Genomic DNA, 19,663 nt, shown 5'->3' with positions numbered 1-19,663 from the left:
CAATGCAGACATATTTTGCTTCATTTCAGCCCTGTTTAAATTTAGCAATTAGAAGGTAAAACTCCTCTGCAATGCAAGAAATCCAGTGAGTGTTCTTTCTGATAGAGATGTAGCTCTCTCTTGGCTTGGATTAAGGGGGCAAGTGTTACCTAGCAAACTGACACCTGGAGAACAAAACAGCACACCAAGTAACTGTGGGTCTCTCACGGTCATCCCTTGGAAAAATCTCTGCTCTCCCTCTCACCTTATAGAACATGTCCCCCTCCTCCATCAGCTTGCTCAACAGGATGATCATGATGTCTGGCTTGGAGGTGGCCATCGCCCAGGTTGCTGGACCTGTAGTGTACAGGATGCATGATGGGTAAAAAACTCATACAATGCAAGGGTGGTAGGAAGCTAGGTGGAAAAAATATCCTGGGGTGGGAATTTCTGCTGGAGAGAACAACTTGGTGCGGTCAAGGAGCAGACTGCTCCAAATTAAAGGGCTGGCAGTTCATCTTGCATTTCTTAAATTAACACCATCTTCCACACAATGTCTTTCCTTTCTATTCGTTCAAAGACTTGGCTCTGTTTTAAATGATCACAAGAGGGCAGCACATGTTGTAGAATAAGCTTTGGGGGAAACGGTTGGGTTTAAAAAATAAGTTTAAAGAGGAAATCAAAGTGGTTACATAAAAAAGCAAGTTAAGTAAATATATATATAAATTTAACAGAGATAATCAATAATTCAGCCGCCTAGATATTAGGACTAGGTTTTGATTTAAAACTTCATATGATGTGAAATACTAAAGAATGGAAAATTCAATAAGCTGGAGAATATAACAACAAAATCTTTCAGGCAGAGCCCACGCTGAAGCAGGTTATTCTAAGGTCTTGTTCCCACAATTGACTCCCCATAGGTGGAGAGCTGCACCAATGCAGGGTCTCACTGCCTTCAGCGAGTGCAGGCATCCACCCAGACAGAGTCAATTGATGGGTCAAGCCCTAATACAGCTAGGGAGCAGTGGTAAAAAATTTAGCAGAGTTCATTAGTCTGGGTGAAGAATGAGTCAACCATATTTTAAAAGTGGAGCCAATGTGTTTTTCAGGATTAGTTTTTGAGTTCAAGTTATTCTCTGCAACAGTCATTAACAAAATATTTTAAGGTGAGGTAAATTAAAAGATTAGAGGTCGAGGGGAATGCATGCAGGCTAAATCAAACGGGAGAAAGCAAAGCTGACAAAGCCATCAGATCAAGCCTGATGCTGACAGCGATGAAATATACCTCGAGGGCGACTCGGTAACGTCTGACAACCTTCAAAGAAAGGAGAAAACAAAAAGTTGTAGGAGGGGGGGAAAATGGATGAAAGTGAAAAAAAACAAAAACAAAGAAAGGAAAAAGCAGCAGTGAGAGGCAGGCAGCAAAGAAGCCAATGCACCAGCAAAATCCCCTCCAAGGGCAAGGTAACGTGAGCGGCTGTGTGGAGCAGCGCAGTTAACGCTAGGATCTGAAAGCATATACAGAGCAAGTGAAAGCAGCAGCTCACAGCAATGCATGAATACAGTACTGTTTATAGACCAGGACTAGTAAAGGCAGAAAAGCATTACCATAGGAAAGGCCTTGCCAAAGAAACAGCAGCTTATGGGTTACGTTTGCTAAGTAGTATGGCAGCAAAAATCACAGTTTAACACACAGAACACAACAGTCAGAACTCATGTGCTGCACTCTGGGTAGGAAGCAGCAGTTCCGCTTTAACATTTACACTGCAGGAAGCCAGACCCACTCCCCGGACTTCCTGCTTTAGTAAACAGCTGAAAGAGGGGTTCCCCCCTTCGCCCTACCTATCTTCGCTCCTTTCTTCAGAAGAGTGACCACGACGGAAGTGTTGCGGCACCCCACAGCCCTGTCGAGTGGGCGCATCCCACTGTAGTCAACATGCTCGATCATGGCACCGTGGTCCACCAGAAACTGAACCTGCAACGATGAATGCCACAGTCACCACTGCCCTATGCAAGACCAACCTGGCACAACTCCATGCCATGTGTATGGAGCTCTGTTCTGTTCCACTCTGGGTCTCATCCAGGGCCCATCACTATAGTATCTGAGATAAAGTTACTCTTGTGTCACTCTAGTCTGCAGGTCTGGGTGCTACATGAATGCCGTAAGATGGGTGAGACATTTGAGCACTAATATTTTATGGTATTTCTGCTGCTTTCTTCCTTGTTCTGCAATTAGTAACACGGCACTTACCACCTCTGCATCACCATAAAAAGCTGCCAGGTCCAGGGGAGTGCGTCCATTTTTGTCAGCGTGGTCTGTGGCAGCTCCATTCTCCACCAGGGAACGCACCACGGAAAGGTGGCCCTTCAGACAAGCCCAGCTAAGGGCAGTTAGGCCTTCTTTGTCCATTAGGGATATGGAGCCACCTGAAAGAGCAAGTGCGTATCCACGTAAGAGCTCTCTCTTGTATAGGGTTTGGTACTATTACATAACAGTAATCACGCTTAGCACTGCTACCCAGTAGCACTTTTTGTTTGCAGAGTGATGTACAAGTGTTAACTACTTTCCCCGTTTTCCCAGTCTGACTATCCCTGTTGTTCTGATGGAGCTGTTAATTGACTTACTCAAGGCCACATAAACAGACAGTTACAAAATCAGGATAAGAACTCAGGAAAGTTCTTCCTTTAATCACTAGACTATGATGATCAACGAATCAACCTGGTTTCTGTTGATTTATGTTTCTGTAAGTATAATTAAAGGGAAACCTAATGGCATTGTCAGCACAGTCACCACCCAGGCTTATTAAAGAAATGAACAACATCAGACTTCATGAGATCCCAAGTCATTATGGACCAAATGCTGAGTAGCTGGACTGAGCACTGGGCAGATGTGTGCATGGAAGAATGGGAGTGAATCAGTTCCCGAGGATGCAGAGCAGCTGGAAAGCTGCTCACTGGAAGCTGCTTCAGCACCACAGTTGCAGTAGCCTCTGCAGGCTCTCATGCAACCTCTGCAGCAGTTCTGCTACTAAGGCCCCGGCTGTGTCGCAAAGAGAACGTGTGTGCAAACCTCAAAAATTGCACATAAACAACTTTTAAAACAAAATACAGGCCAATCAGATCCTGTTTTACTGACCTGGTACGAACTGAGCTCAGGGGTTTTGCATTTCCACAGCTGCAGGAGAAAACAATACTAGTAACTGAAGCAGAATCCAGGGAATGCAGTTACCTGCTCTCTCAGCAGGTGCTGCAGGGAGGTAATGAACCCTGAACTCATCACTAAAAGGTGAACTAAAAGCCAGACTCTAACATGAGAAGAACACCACATCGGCACAGTTGTTACTCACTGAGCACCAGCAGTGCTGTACACACAGTGGACACAGTCCCTGTCTCTAAGAAGTTCAAAATTTAAATCAGTCAGAGGATTAATGGTACCTTGAAGCTGGATAAATACAGCTCCTGCTCTACTGTGATCTTCTAGTGACGTGGGGCTAGACTCACCAAGCATTTACAGCAGCTTAAATCCTAGTAGAAGGTCATGGCAACTGAAATCTACCAGAGAGACTGCGACTAACTGGAGTTGGTTCACACCAAAATGCACTTTGTCCCCACTTAGATCTGTAGGCTTTTCTGCCAAACTCCTTCTGAATAGCTAGTTGGATTTGAGATCCCTCCCCAGAGACATCAAGAAGCCCACTCTTCTCTCTCAGGAACCATGCTTATATGGACGGAGAGTCTGGAAAGAGATGCAAAGGCATTCTGGAGTAATCAGCCATAGTGGCTCTGTCTACACAGGAAAAAAAGATGCTTTTTCAGTTGTTAGCTTAATTTTTCAATCCCACCTCTCATCTTCCATAGCACTCATGCAGTCCCAGTTTAACACCTTTGAGATCATTTGAGCTGGTGGTGTTGTAGTTATCAAGTTAAATTAATTCAACTGAGCTAACTTGATGGGATTCCTTATGGGATCAGACACTGTCAACTGAGAGCCAACAGGAGAGAGACCCGAAGTTTTCTTGGACAATCAGGAGCTACTTAAGGATCATCCAAGTTCTTTCTCTCATGATCTTGGTTAGAATCTTTGGCATGAGGGAGGAATGTGAGAGAACATAAATAACTAAAGTACTTGAACACCGCTCTTCATGGGAAAGGGAAGTGTTCTGTTGCTCGAGCAATGGCAACGTTTTCATTCAAAAGTGTGATAAAGGGACCTAAATCAGCTGCAACTCACTGAAGAAAGTGCTTTTCCACCACTCACGCTCGTGACTCTATTACCAATAGGTTGAAACACTGTGGTATTGAGTTCTTCTTCTCCACTAGGTAAAATGACAGTCTCCAGCAAATTCTATCACATCCACTGTGGGTTCTTGACAGGTTCCAAATGCAAAAGGATGACCACAGCCATCCTCTTAGCAAAAGCAGGGGAGCCAGAAGAGTGTATTTTCCAACCCTCTTCATCCATCTAGGTCAATGTGTTCACTGGATAGACAACAAATCCATTTAGATTATCCAGACAACACACCTCAGATATCTGCAGCCTTATTCCTTGCATCTTGGCTTCAGATTTCCCTGTGGAGAGGAGCAAGAGCCTAACATACTGACACAGGCAAGTTCACTTGGGATACAACCAAAAAAGTCTCCAACGAGAGCTCTAAACACATTCATGGCACCATGCTTGGGCACAACCTCTAAGGTGACCAGATGTCCTGATTTTATAGGGACAGTCCTGATATTTGGGGCTTTGTCTTATACAAGTGCCTATTACTTCCCACTCTTCCCCAATTTTTCACACTTGCTGTCTGGTCACCCTAACAACCTCCAAATTTGAGTGCAGAACACCAAAAGAATGTGTGGCCAGACCTCTCGTTCAGAAACAGATGGTATATTGCTTCACTAAGAGGCATATACCAAACACAGCTTGGATATACACATGTAAGCCCAGTTTTAACTGCTACCAGTAGGAGCTCCTCTTCATCTGACAGCCTCCTCCTACACTGCCCCTCACTCTGTCCTGAACAGCTTTTAAAGCTTCCTGAAAGGGTCAGCTAGCCTGTAGTCAGCCAATCAGAGGGCAGTGTGCTCATGGAAGTGGTTACAGAGGACTCATTCTCTTTTCCTAGCTGCACTCTGGGGATCAAGCAGCCAAAGGTTTCCAATCTGTTTTCTTCCTGAATCTTCCTGCACAGGTAAGTAAAACTCCTACAAGAACGGGGAAAGGCTAGAAAGTCGCAACAACCACTAGCCTTTTTAATTCTTTTCCCTTTCCGGAGATCATGACATGCCCTACTCTAGGGTGACACATAAAGACCCCAGGGTACTGATGCACCAGTGCAGCTTTAAGTGCACAATTCAGACTGCTTCAAGGATGTCAAAATGCTGCTCCTAGGCCTGTCATGCCTGGCCTCTACACAAGTGCCAAATCCATGATGCACTCACTGCTCTCAGCAGGACCTACATTGGACTCTGCTCACCGTGAAGAGTGTCTTTCCTTAAGGTCCTTCATAACCCACTTAACACTGGGGGAAGCCAAACATGACACAAGCCTCTAGCCCTCAACTTTGTCAGGTTAGGGTGACCCCCTAGAACTGTGCCCATATGTAGATGAGTTGTGATTCCTGCTGCACCAGGAAAGGTCCTTTGTGTGAGTGCACCCAGAGCATGTAAAACTGCTGGGCTGCGTCTCCTTATCCGAAAACAAATCAGGCTAAAGACAAAATTCAAAATGTGACCCAGTCAGCAATCAAACTGTAAAATATTTACCTGGCAGAGACACAGACAAGAGAAAAACAAATTGCATCAAACCCACACAAGTGATGCACTGAAGCCTCAACACACTAGAGAACCTTTTACATTTATATTTAAAAATAAGTGAGCGAATGAGATTGTAAGAGGGGTTCCATTCAACTCTCAGTCAAAAGGGCAAAAGGATCTGCTCTAGGATCACCAGGCCTGGCAGAGTGACATGCAGCAAGAGATGATGGAAGGTGCAGATCCTATCTGGGCAGAGAAAGGAATCCAAGGGCAGCTACAGACCAAAATGCCCAGGTAGCAGTGTGCCTCCGCTGGGGAAGGAGAAGTGGGTGATTTCAATAGCTTAGAACTCAGTGCTATGAAACAGAGGCACACAAGCTAGAGAGGGAGGAACAAATAAAACTTGTACCCTTGGAAAAACAAATATATTTTCAGTTGTTCTGAGGGATAGATTTTTGCAAACAGCTTTTAAACTAGTTCCTCCTGGTGTGTGGTATAACAACTGTCTCCGCATTGCCAGCCAGAGAGATCATGCCATTGCCTGGTTTACAAGCTAAATTGGAATGCACAACCTCTCCACACTAATCCAAGCTGTCGTTTACCAAGTGAACTCAAAGGCCTTGCCTCTAAAAGTTGGCACCAGTGGGACATATGGATCAAAGCCAAGATTATTCACAGCTGGATCTGCCAGCACTTCAGAACTGATGGATTGAGGGAGAAAGTTTATTCTGTTGGCTGGTAACTGTCCATACCATCCTGAAACTTCACTGCTCCCCTGAAGAGATGGGAAAGCAAAAGTTGGTCTACAAGTGAAAGATGCATTGATGATCCAGTGCCTGGACCAGGAAGACACAGTATTTAGAGCTCTATTGAGCCTGCTGAGTCTGTTCAAACAGCTGTTTTGTATATACAGAAAGCTTCTTCATTTCCATGCTAAAGGTCCTTCACTTTACTGCTGCTGGAAAGCAGAGATTGCCAGTAGTATAGGAATATTCTGGAAGGGTGATGGATATCACCACCTGAATCACTGAAAGCAAACATCTGCTGATGATGTGATACACCCAAAACCACCCCAAACCACTGACCTCTTCCTTCTCCCTAGCTGTCTTTTGCACCAAGTAGTATAAGATTGGTGACTGTATGAGGCAAGATGCGCTCTGTCTGCTGAAAAGCATAATCTATAGCCAGTGTTTCGGATATGATCTAAAACCAAAGAGATCTCAAAACTGAATGCTCATGCAGCGTTCTCAGGCCTCTGTGTACTGCAGTTCCAGCTCAACACACGACAGAATTCCATCCAGCTGTGGCCAGAGAATGCCAATGTAATGTCCACATGCCCACCAATTCTGGATACGACCAAGAACAGCAGGTAATTCTGCAAATGTGAATTTCAAATTGATTGATGATAGTAACTCTGTTAATAAGAAGTGTTTAGTGTTTACAAATGCTGCCTCTGCTAATCAAGTACAGTTAAATAAGATCTGCGTTGCAACATACTAATTAACACTTACGCTTTCTGATTCACACTTTGATTTTAATGAAACGCCGAACAGGACTGTCAAAGCCATTGTAATTAAAACACACCATGTAGTGCTGTATTCTACCTGGGCTTGGTTTAAGTTTTCAGCTGTATGTTTTATGCTAGTGGATGCTAAGTAAGCTATTGTATTACAGAGCATCTCTTATGAAAGGTGATTTTCATATTCTTGACCTCTCTACCTCTCCAGGGTCATGAAGCCCAGGGGCCGATTATACATGAACTGGACTTTTCTGACCATTTTACATCCAGGACCAGATTAGCTGATTCTGCTCTTTCATGTTTGCCCTGCTATGTAAAGTTTTCCATCCAGTGCTCACTCAAGTTTAAACAGCGTGCCTCTCTCTCGTGTCTGTTAAATAATACTTATTTTAAGATAGATGGAGAGATATGAAGGTCAGAATTTTAATAGGGACAAAAAGAAAAAGGGTGATTAATGTGAAAAGATCTCAAGAGCCGGCCCATCTCACTGTCCAAGTCACAGCACTAAAGAGTGGGGATCGCTGTGGCACACACTCCCAGAATGGCCAGGGTGAGGAATGGGTATCTTGCACTCAAAAGTCTGGGAGCTCTTCAATGCAAAATCATATTTTAAATGGCTACGTAAATAATTCTATGCAAGAGTCTTACAATTAATATTTTAGCCAGCAGGAATACTAGGTAGACCCAGCTACTTATGACAAGGAAAATATCCCTCCCCAAATGGGTTTTCGTTTAGAGAGCATATCTGAAAAGAAAATATGAGGACAAACTGGAGCAAAATATTAAAAGAAAGGGAAGCTTCTGGGGCCTTTCCCCTCTGCTGGAGATTTTCACTGCTAGGTGTAGCTACACACCGCAATGAGTGGGGACGCAGCCTGCGTTTCACTGTGGCTTATGGCTATGCCTACCATAGATGTCACCGCAAGGATAGACAAGTGTAGACAAGGTCTAAATCCTTGTCCACACTAGGGATTTTACCTGGTGCTCACACTGATATCAGCAGTGGGAGCAGCTAAAACAGCTGAAAATGGTCCAATTACAAGTGTTAAATTGTGTCCCAAACTGTGCTCAGTACTGTTTCATAAGCCATGATTGAGCCTTGAGATTTGGTCCTGTCAAGACGCATTTAAATGGTTTCCATCACGACACTCATTATGACCAAGAAGTACGTTTCCTAGTTTTGATGTGGTTAAGGGGCATTGCAACAGATATGGCAATTTCTTGCAATATCATTGAAAAACCTTATTGAATTAAGTTTAAGTATCTTTTGGGTCCATTGTATTAAATGCAAAGTTTATGTATTATTGTGGGTTGGGGTTGTATGTAACATCTCTAGGCGGGAGATGTGATGTGAGGCCTGGGAGTTCAGAGGACTATATTGAAAATGTGCCAAACAAGAGTGTTAAGCGGATTTCTTGGGGAATGCCCTAGGGAGAGGCTAATGCAAATACCCTATCTTTTGAAGCTATGCCCTGAGGAGAGTGTATTTGTCTGCTGATTATCCATTCCCAGAGGCTGGAGATCAAAGGCCCAAGCTGTGTAAAGAAACCAGCTGGTGGTTCCGGTTTTGAATGTGAGACAGATATAAACTTGTTATCATGGGGAAAACCCAGTTGTAGGTTTTGAAGGACTGATACCTGCGAGAGCTCCAGGCTGGAGCTGAGATGACCTTTGGTAATCCTTTTAGCACGCATGTGGTTCTTTTATTGTTTTTAATACATTTTCTCTGGAAAACTTGATGGCTGAAGCTTTCACTGTGTGTTATTCAACGAAGCTCTCAAATGAGCACATACACACTCAAGACAGAAAACAAATGAACAGCCAAGACTAAGGCCATGACTACTCCAGTCTTATTTTCTAAAATGACAAACCATCGTTTCCAACAATGAAAATTCACTGGTGGTAGCAACTTTGGGAGCACTAGTGTAGACAAAGTGGCAGCAGCCACCAGTGTCAGGCAGCCTTGCCTTCAGCAGGGTTAGATGACATGGTGGGTAAAATTCCAGCACCCATTCTCCGTTAGCTCTCCAACGATTGCAACCAAAGGGTTTGTGTGTGTGAACTGTTAGTAACAACAATGTCCACAAGTCAAGAGGAGAAAATTGTTCAAAGTATCGAGGGGCCTGAGAGTGCCAAATCATGTAATGCACTTACATGTGATCTAACCTTCACCCCTAGACAACAGAGTGGCAGTGGTCCCAATGATGTCAGTGATTTGATCTTTTGGTTTACCCGGGCCTGTTTCTAACACGAGTAGTACAGTGCTGTGCTCCAACTCAGCCTTGCCTAAGATCTAACCTTGTGCAAGTAAGAATTCCACGGTGCCTAGATGTCCCTCAGAAGCAGCCATCATCAAAGGAGTCCGACCTTGCTTGTCTGCCATGTTTACATCAGCGCCGTGGGTGAGTAAGAGATCTACAATCTGGAAACACGTAAAACAAGGATACAATTGAAACAAAGAGGTTCTGCTGGGATGAAACGAGAGCTGAGATACAGCCTACCAGTCCCCCTGCCTTGAAACCTCACCCAGACCTCAGACACAGAGAAAGAAATTACTTCTTTATCCATATTTTCCCCCCTAGCTAACTGCAGACTTTGGAGTGCCTGGCACCTAACCTATTGCCCAGGCTTTATGTGCCACTGTTTGTTAAAGTGAGGTGAGGCAGGGGGTTTGTAGGGGATTAGATCACTGAGAAAATATTGTTTTTAATCTAAACAAACTAAAGTGCTCCAAAATAGCATGGTCCTGGCTGCATTACAAAGGCTGTAATAATAACAACAACCACAATAATCCTAATAATAATAGCTCCATTTACACCAGCACTTTCTGTCTTTTAGGTAGTTAATGGAGAAGGCACCAAGACAGCCACTGGTTCTTTTAAGACAGCCATTAATTCTAACTCTGGTTACATTTCAAGGCTTAAAGCCTTTTCTATTTAACCATAATGGGTTACCTAGGGAGATGGTGGAATTGCCTTCCTTAGAGGTTTTTAAGGTCCAGCTTGACAAAGCCCTGGCTGGGATGATTTAGTTGGCAATTGGTCCTGCTTTGAGCAGGCAGTGGGACTAGATGACCTCCTGAGGTCCCTTCCAACTCTGATAGTCTATGATTCTATAATAATAAGAGTATCATATTTAGGAGAAACTACTCACATAGCACTACAAGTAAAGACCTACATCTTCTAACGTGACTGGTGATTTTCTGATGTCTGAACTAAGACACCTTAAAGGGGCCTCATTTTATATGCCCTCTCCAAATGAAACATTGTGGAATATTTAGGCCAAAGCATTTAGTTGGGCAAGTCAGAAGCCTGATGACTTTAGTGGCTGAACATTTCCTGCATGGAATACTAGTATAAGGGATTATCTAAACCCATAACTCTATTATTACCAACGACACGCACCCTAGTCAAATGAGAAATAACTTTTGGTTGATGCTGCAGTGACCTCATTTACCTGCCAGTGGCCTTGTCTCACTGCGCTGAACAATGGCACCACCCCACGTCGATTTGGCTGGGCCACTGCTGCTCCTTGCTCCAGAAGCAGACGACATACTTCCAGCTTACCCCGTCCTGCAGCAGCTGTCAGAGCTGAAAGGGGGAGGAAGGGAGAGAGAAAGAGAAGGTCTTTTAGAACTGCATATTTCCAGCAGTAAGAAAAATGTCTCCTTTGCTCCCTTCGGTGATCAGAAAATATAATATGCTTTATGTTAAACAAATTTTCTTTCAATTTCACCAAGCAAAAGGAGCGACTCAGCTTGCTTGTACTTCAGCATTACAGTGAACTAAATAATAATAAAAAAAATCAATGAAAACAAATGAAAAAACAGTAATAAAAAGCCGAATTCACCAAAAAATTTATACCAGAGAAAGAAAGCCTGTTCTGCTCATTCATGGCAATTTGTGAGTAGCTTTCACGAGGGCTGTGATTCCTGCCAGTAATCTCAAATCTCTGGGTACGTCCAGACTACCCGCCGTATCGGCGGGTTAAAATCGATTGCTCGGGGATTGATATATCGCGTCTAACGCGATATATCGATCCCCGAGCGCGCTTATATCGATTCCGGAACTCCATCAACCCCAACGGAGTTCCGGAATCGACACGGAGAGCCGCGAACATCGATCCCGCGCCGTCTGGACGGGTGAGTAATCCGATCTTAGATATTCGACTTCAGCTACGTTATTCACGTAGCTGATGTTGCGTATCTAAGATCGATTTCCCCCCCCCTAGTGTGGACCAGCCTTCTCTTTCTTCCAAACATCTGCATTCCCTCCACCCTGATGGTTATAATTATTATATTCAGGGCCTAGATACTACTCTCATAGGTAGGATAAAAAAAGACACATAATGGATAGACAGAGAGACTATGATACTTTGCTAGCTGTAATTTTCACTAATCATTTATATTTTATTATCAAAGGTTAGTTCTTTCTGGAAAGAGACCTCATAAGAGCCTGGAAAAAGAGTACTGTATGAGAAAGACCATTTTCCTTTTCCCCAAGTTGCAATGGACCAGGAAAAAAAACCCAGCTATGATAATCACCAAATAACCTACTGGCATGTGCAACTATGAAGTTCAAGGCAGTGTCATCTGAAACCTTAAACATTTCCCCTTGTGCCTCCTGCAGCTTTTCTGTGGCACAGTACAGCATACAATCCAGAGATTCTAAAACCAAGTACGTCACTACATGGGAATGATTTCAATAGAACACACAAACCTCTGGGTACATGCTTTCTTCACATACACTTTAAAGCCCTTCCACAAAATGTAAGTTGTATTTGTCTAGTTTCACTAGGGAACCTGACTACGTGGGGTTCTTGAAGGAAGGCAGAGAGAGAGAGAGAGATGGAGTTATTGAAAGATTATTGCCAGCCAGCTGGAAGTTAGTAGAGTTTGTGGTTTTCTTTTTCAGAACTAGTGCAGAGCCGTGCTATGCAAATGGAAGATTTTTGTTTTTTACTATCTCATTTTAGGGCGTAAGGTTTTGAAACCCCATCAGGGAAACAATTGGAACACAATGCATATGAACAAGCATTCTTCAATTTAAATGCTAATTCTGCCCTTTGTTTCTGGGCCAGGACAGATCCCACCTGCAAATGCCTTTTTATGCAAAGCCAAAATTATCTTTAATTTTCAATATTTCAAGTGACCTGGTAGCATGAAAGTTCCACTCCCTGGAAAAATGTACATTGTAAACTCTGACAACATGGCTGGGTTAGAAATTGAATCTGAAAATAGATCTAAGTGTAGGACTTGTCTTTTACTTGTCTTCAGTATTAATTTGAGACTTTTCAGCTCCTCCCTCTCCTCCTCAGCTTCACGTGTATTTCAGCCCAGCTCCTCTGGCTCCGTGTTTTGCTCCTTTTAGTAGGCGTCTGAGCAGAAGCTGGGAGTCTATTTCTAACTGATGGGGCATGTTTCTTTTTCTTTGAAGTTCATTTCTGTGGGATGGCTGATTTAGAGGTGTTGATGGGTTTCCAGCTGCAACCCTGTTACTTGTGGGTGATATATTCAACTTCTCTCTGTTCGAAACTGTAGTTTATTTTCTTCTCTTGGGTTTGGGGGACATCAAGAGTTAAAAACGAAAAACTTCTAAATGCTGCAAACAGAAGTGACTATGAGACCCGTAATCGTATCCATGTGGCTTTGAATGTAAGCTACAAATGTAGAAGACAGGGACTGTGTCTAGTGGTCACAAGCAAGGGAGGAATCAAGGCTTCTGGGTTCTCTTCCTGGGTTTTGCCATTGATTCATTGTGTAATGTCTTTAAGGGCTGGTCTACACTGGTGGGGGGGGGTATCGATCTAAGATACTCAACTTCAGCTACGTGAAAAAAGATGAGACGTGATATATCGATCCCCGAAAAATCGATCGCTACCCACCAATACGGTGGGTAGTCTGGCCGTACCCTCACACAAAGTATTATTATGGACAATGGTGTGACTGTCAATTATGTAATGTGCATTTATTTTACATTCCTAGTGGGCTCAATAACAATGTACTTTTAAATGCAATTGAGCTGTTTCTAAGGAAAAAGTCAACTTCTCTACTGGGAAAAAGAACCACCTTTTTAATGTGCTTTCAGTCTCCTGTGTTTTACAATCATCTATTTCATACTCAGTAGCAGGAGGACACATTTTGATGCATTTATCACCATTGTATTTGCACCTCCATCTCTGACTGTATTATTACTGTTGACACAGACACTTTCTGCTGGCTTTTAATATTAGTCTTGATTCAGAGGTAAATATTCCATCTGGAACTGACTTTTTTGTGCTGTCAGCAGTGCCCAGGTTATGATGTAACTTGGCATTGCAATTCAGATGACAGTAGGATAATATCATGAAGCCAGGCAGTCAATTCTACTCCAGACAAGGTTAGAGAGACAAGCAACAGGTATCGAAACAGAACAGGAACCAATACGGATTTTCAAAGTTGATTTCAGGTTGAGGCAACACTTTCTGCTGCATTTCTCTTTATTTTTATCTAGAATTGTTAAGTACTTTTTGGAAAATAAAACCAAAACAAAATAAAATGGAGTCTCATGAGCCACAGGACGCTCACGTTACTTATGCAATATGTGTAAAAACTAGAGATTGAGGTTTTGACAATTTCCAGTTTGGGGGGGCAATTTTCCCTATGCCCCAGGCCCCGCAGCGGTCTAAGTCTTCGGTGGCATTTCAGCAGCACGGTGCCCCTCAGTCGCTCCGGGTCTTCGGCGGCATTTCGGCAGCGGGGAGCCCTCCAGTGCCGCTGAAGACGTGAAGCGACTGAGGGGCTCCCCGCCTCTGAAATGCTGCCAAAGACCCGGATCACCACCGGGTGAGTACAAGCGCTGCCCCAGGCCCCCTGAATCCATTGGGTGGCCCTGACTGCTGGCTGCTTATTTTCCATCTTTCACAAGAGCAATTTTTATCAGATATTGGGCATTCCTTTGCAATGACTCTTAGCACATGAATCAACGCCACTACAAGGTAACCAGATGGACTCCAAGAGCTCTCCACAAACAGACAGAAATATCTAATAGTCATGGCCACACAAAAGCTTTTCCATTAAAGGGAGCTCTTTGGCAGGGGTAGTAACACACAGAGGGAACAAGGCAAATGCTGGATGTGTCCTTCAGGGAACAATCAGCCAAGGAAAGTGGCCTGGGATGTATGGAAATGGGAGATGTCTGAGCAGAACAGGAAGCTGCTGGAACTCATCAAGCAGAGGTGCATGGATGAGAAGCCTCCAGGCAGACATCTAAACAGAGTCAGGGATGTGGGAGAGCTGTCTGGATGTGAAGGGAGACTGCATTGCAAATGGAGAGAGAGTTAGAAACTAGTCCAGAAAATCTGTGTGGCTTAATATCAGACTATGTCAAGTTTAACTAGAGTCATTGGCTATCTTAACTCATGTCCAATGATATCATAGAATCATAGAAGATGAGGGTTGGAAGGGACCTCAGGAGGTCATCTAGTCCAACCCCCTGCTCAAAGCAGGATCAACACCAACTAAATCATCCTAGCCAGGGCTTTGTAAAGCTGGGCCTTAAAAACCTATAAGGATGGAGATTCCACCTCCCTAGGTAACCCCATTCCAGTGCTTCATCACCCTCCTAGTGAAAAAGTTTTTCCTAATATGACAGATGTTGGAGACAAAGAGATCAGGTGACCTCGTGTCCCGGGAAAGGAGCTGAGCAGAGAGGAGGGGCTGGGGGGGGGGCTGTTAGTCTGGAGCTGGCTGGGGTCGAGGAGTGAAGTGCAGACGTGGGGGGTCTGGTTCACTGCCCCCCAGAATGGACCCGGCCGAGGGGTCCGGTTCGCTGTATCTACAAGCTGTGTTTTAGACCCTGTTCCTGTCATCGAATAAACCTCTGTTTTACTGGCTCGCTGAGAGTCACGTCTGACTGCGAAGTGGGGGTGCAGGACCCTGTGGCTTCCCCAGGACCCCACTGAGGCGGGGTCGCTGTGGGAAGCGCACGGAGGGGCAGAGGATGCTGAATGCTCCAAGGAGAGACCCAGGAGATGAAGACGTGTGAGCTTCTTGCCCTGAACAAGTCTGCTCCAAGGGAGAGGAGGCTCCCCAAAGTCCTGACTGGCTTGGTGAGGAGCAGTTCCAGAGCATCACCTGGTGACTCCGTGACAAGCCCAATACACCGTTAGCCTTCTTGACAACACGGGCACACGGTTGACTCATATCCAGTGTCTCATCAACTGTAATCCCAGGTCCTTTTCTGCAGAACTGACCTTTAGTCAGTTGGTCCCCAGCCTGTAGAAGTGCATGGGATTCTTCCATCCTTAGTGCAGGACTCTCCACCTGTCCTTGTTGAACCTCAACAGATTTATTTTGGCCCAACAATCCAATTTCTCTAGGTCACTCTGGATCCTATCCCTACCCTTCAGCGTATCTACCTTTCCTCCCAGCTAAGTGTCATCTGCAAATTTGCGTGGGTGCAATTCATCCCATCATCCAGTTCATTAATGAAATTGTTGAAGAAAACTGCATCTGCAGTATCTGATGCTGCTTACCAAAGTAAATACAACAGAGGGACATTTTAGTGGTTTTTTGACCAAACCTTACAAATATTTTGGATTCCCATCCTCAATTCCAGAGTCTGTTTTTTTTCCAGTTAATAGCATCACTTGATATTTTGGCTTTATTTTTAAAGTAAAAGAGAATATATTTTAGATAACACTACCTCTGCGCTGGTCAACATATTGAATCAACAACTCATCTGTAAAAATGTTGTCATCATTATACGATTGTAATGAATACTATTCAGTGTTCAGGGATCATATCTAGATAACTATACCTCTATTCCTTTCCCTTCTCCTTCTATGACTCTCTAACGTAACATTTATTCGTAAAAAAAAAAAAAAAAATCAGTTAATATTATCATGACATATTTAGTCTGTATTTAGGTCTCCTCTGGTGATTCTGGGGGCTTCATCCTTTCACACGTTCCTGCTGCTAGCCCACAACAATCTTAGTTGTTGTTCAGGCTGCCTACTGTGCCAATTCTCATCTACAATTTTGTCTTCATGAGCTCAATTTACCCAGAGGAGGTTCTTCCTGGTAGGCTCAAATTTTGGTGTTGCCATGAACATGAAAACATTCAGAGGTTTGGTTACATGAGTATATTTTTCTAACTACAAAGTCTGAAACAATTCAAGATGTACCCCAGTGTGTGTTCTGTTTATCAAAAACAATTTAACCACACACAAAGTTACACATCACCCAGTGTTTGCATCCTTGGTTCAGGTCATTTCTGACTAACGCTGGCAGGATCAAAATCATTGTGTGGTTACCCAGACAGGAATATCACTGTGGCAATACCAGTGGTTTAAACTAATTAGTGAGTAGAGTACAAACCCTGTCGCTAACATTTAACTAGCTCATCCAAGTTAAAAGCCAATGGCTCCATTTTGCAGATCTCTATTTGGCTGAACACAAGCTGTACGTGTAAAGGACGTGGATTGAAATGCTGACTTTTTTCTAGTAGACACTGGGAAGGTGACACATCTAGACTGGCATGCAGGATTATCAGATGGACTATCCTCCATTAACATGCATTTGTTTAATTGCCAGGTATATTTTCAATGTTACAATAAAGCAATTACAAGCTCGCAGAAAACCAAATGCTAATTTAACATTCAGGAGTTTAAGCTGCCAAGTGTTGCAGGTTATTTTGGTGTTGGTAAACATTCCTTTTATAGCTGTGCCAAATATCAAAGGAAAAAAAGAGAGTTCTGTGCTCATCTAGCTCAATACAGTGGAAGATGTCCCAGAAAAGATTGCTGGCCTGATCTTTAGAGGTCCTGCACACCTGAATCTTCCAGGTACTCAGTTACTCCAAAAATCAGGCCAGGCACTTTTTGGAAAAATAATAAAGCAGGTTACAGAGCATCTGCAAGGAAGTTCAAATCGAAGAAACTGATGTCCCCTCAGTAAGTCATGACACACGCAGGTCTAAAATGTATATTTGATATTAGTGGAATCCACAAACACAAACATGAAAGATAGAAACTGCAACCTCTATAGAAATTACCTGTCTCTCCCCACAGGCTGTCAAAGCTGTTGATCTGTGCTCGTTCCACCTCCTCTTCATCTTTTTCTGGAAGATCGAGCAGGTAGGAGACAATCTAAAACAAGGAGACGTGTCAGCTCAGGAACTTCAGCATGTTATATATAAACTGCTGACATCTTAACATAAGCCATTCTGAATAAACAAACGAAAATGAACAAAGTCTCTGCCTGGCACCTCAGCGTAGGTAAATATTCTTCCTGAGATCAGTAACTGAGCCAGCTGCCCTGAACAAGGGAAAAAACAAGTCTCTTGAGACAACTGCACATGACGAGCCTTTATAGTGGTGCTACCTAACAACTCAGAAGCTGTGTATGTTTTGTACACAGATTATCCTGTGCATGCAGTGAATGCTCCATAGTTCCTGGGTTACCCACAGTGACCAGTGAAGAAATAGTGCTTTAGTAACTTTCATCTTTGGATCCTGAAGTGCTTAAAAGAGGTGGGTGAATACTAGATTGGACTGTCTTTCGAAACAATTAGCTCCTTCCTAGCATGAATGACATTCAGACAGATCGCTAGAAAGGTACCAACATGGTTTCCCTGGCCAGTGTAGACTGGGATTCAAAGAACTGAATTAATCTCCTCCGAGGGTAAATTTTTGAAATTGGCTAAAATCTCCTTAGTGCTTGGTAAGATGATAGGAGAAAGCAAGAGATTAAGGAGAGAACAGTGTTTATTGAAGGACAAAGGTACATTTTTCTCATCCAAGAAGGGGCAGACCTACCAAGAGCCACTCTAAAGGCAAGAGTGGGACAACTGTGCCTGTTGTACTCAGCATAGCAACCTGACAGCAGACAAGGGCAGGAAGCATCTCTCATGAACATAACGTGCAAGGGGGCTTTGAAAAGAAAGGTTTTCAGTTACAATTGTCATTTCTAAGCTGCCTGCTGGGGCTATCCATTACTGAAAAGCAACAGCATGTACAACACAGGCCCTGGGGAGCCTGAAGTCACAGACTAAACCAGTTTTCAATCAGCTTTCATATGTGCTTAACTGCTAGAAGAAAAATGGTAATGCTTGCTATGTCAGCAAACTGTTTAATCAGTGGAAGTAACATTCCACCTTAACTTTCTTATAATTATAAATTATAGACATTTTAATTATAGTATGATTATTATATTATATAATTACTAATTATAACACTACTTCCCCTGGCTTTCCACCTCCCTTGACGGTCAGCATTTCAGAGCATGGACTACACATCTTTATTTGTCTGTGAAGTGCCATGTCCATTTATAGCGCTGCATACACCGTAAATAATTCTGAAACCACTTTTAAAAAAAAATTACAAATATATCAGTAAAATTATGGGGGAGTTTCCCATTAGAATAATCCCGTGTGCTGTTAGGGATCATGTGACCAGGCTGCAGAGAAGCTCTGTTGCTTCAAAGGCACATCTGTTCCTAAGCAATTCAACTTGTGTTCACTTGCATGGTGTGATTTACCCAGCTCCCTTTGATTAACTCCTTTGATTTGATCACGTTACTTATGTTTTCATGGATTGAAGTTTCATGATTAATGAAATTAATGAGAGGGGTTTTATTTAAACAGAAACAATTTTTCAGCCAAATATTGCTTCCCAATGGGAAAATAAACAGTATTTTACATATCATCCCTACCCTCACTGGGGAAGTGGGATAAGTAGTACATGGCTTTACCTTTGCCTACTTAAAGGTATATTCAAATACATTAGGGGCTTTTTACTCTCCCTCTGGATGGAAGCTTGCGAAGATTTTGCCCAGGCCACCAAGGTTGCCAAGAAATCAGAGGATCCCACTGACTTGCGGGGTGGGAGGAAGTTACTGACTCCACCTCCTAGACCCTCTGTGCTCAGCCTTGTGACCAGGGAACGCAGCTAACCTCTTATTTCTGTATCCCACAGAGATCCAGAACAGTGTAGTTATGTCTTACCTCAGTGTAGCCCATGCTGGCTGCTGCAATCAGTGCCTGTTGTATTGCGTGGCTCTTCTTAAATACCCCCTGCTGTTGCCCAGCCATTGTCCAGTCACACTGAATCAAGAATTTCACTACCTCCAGGTGACCTCTGAGAGCTGCATGAACCAGGGCACACTGACCGTTTTTGTCCAAGTGATCCACCTTTCAGGGGAACAGAAAAACAAAACAAAATTAAACCCGACTCGTGTTTGAAAAGCCATGGCTTTCTCAGCGTCTCCAGTCCTGGTTTTGTAATAATGCCACATAGGCAGGATGAACATTCTCTGCATTCTTCTTGTTAACCATCCCATCCACAACCAGGCAAAGTTCATTCCCAAAGAATCACTGCCCTGAGGACAGACATCCTCTTGGCCACAGCCGCTTTCTTTGGGTAGGTCACCACTTT

At 43.5% G+C, this 19,663-nt stretch overlaps 1 protein-coding gene across 11 annotated transcripts in view; it reads right to left on the bottom strand.

Moving 5' to 3' along the window:
* Nucleotides 1–19,663, bottom strand: part of TANC2 (tetratricopeptide repeat, ankyrin repeat and coiled-coil containing 2) — a 628,479-nt gene that overhangs the window by 15,112 nt on the left and 593,704 nt on the right. For 9 of the 11 annotated variants that reach the window (XM_050934871.1, XM_050934879.1, XM_050934880.1 and 6 more), the window contains 8 exons: nt 19,234–19,419; nt 17,284–17,377; nt 10,706–10,839; nt 9,548–9,671; nt 2,231–2,406; nt 1,822–1,954; nt 1,265–1,294; nt 245–336 (listed from right to left, as the gene is read on the bottom strand). In XM_050934871.1, the coding sequence (XP_050790828.1) occupies nt 245–336; nt 1,265–1,294; nt 1,822–1,954; nt 2,231–2,406; nt 9,548–9,671; nt 10,706–10,839; nt 17,284–17,377; nt 19,234–19,419 (969 nt within the window). The remainder of the gene's footprint in view (nt 1–244; nt 337–1,264; nt 1,295–1,821; nt 1,955–2,230; nt 2,407–9,547; nt 9,672–10,705; nt 10,840–17,283; nt 17,378–19,233; nt 19,420–19,663) is intronic. The other 2 variants (XM_050934881.1, XM_050934877.1) reach the window with 1 other exon arrangement.

Source organism: Gopherus flavomarginatus, chromosome 25 (assembly GCF_025201925.1).
Source record: "Gopherus flavomarginatus isolate rGopFla2 chromosome 25, rGopFla2.mat.asm, whole genome shotgun sequence".
Lineage (NCBI taxonomy): Eukaryota > Metazoa > Chordata > Testudines > Testudinidae > Gopherus > Gopherus flavomarginatus.
This window is presented reverse-complemented; position numbering and strand designations above follow the sequence as displayed.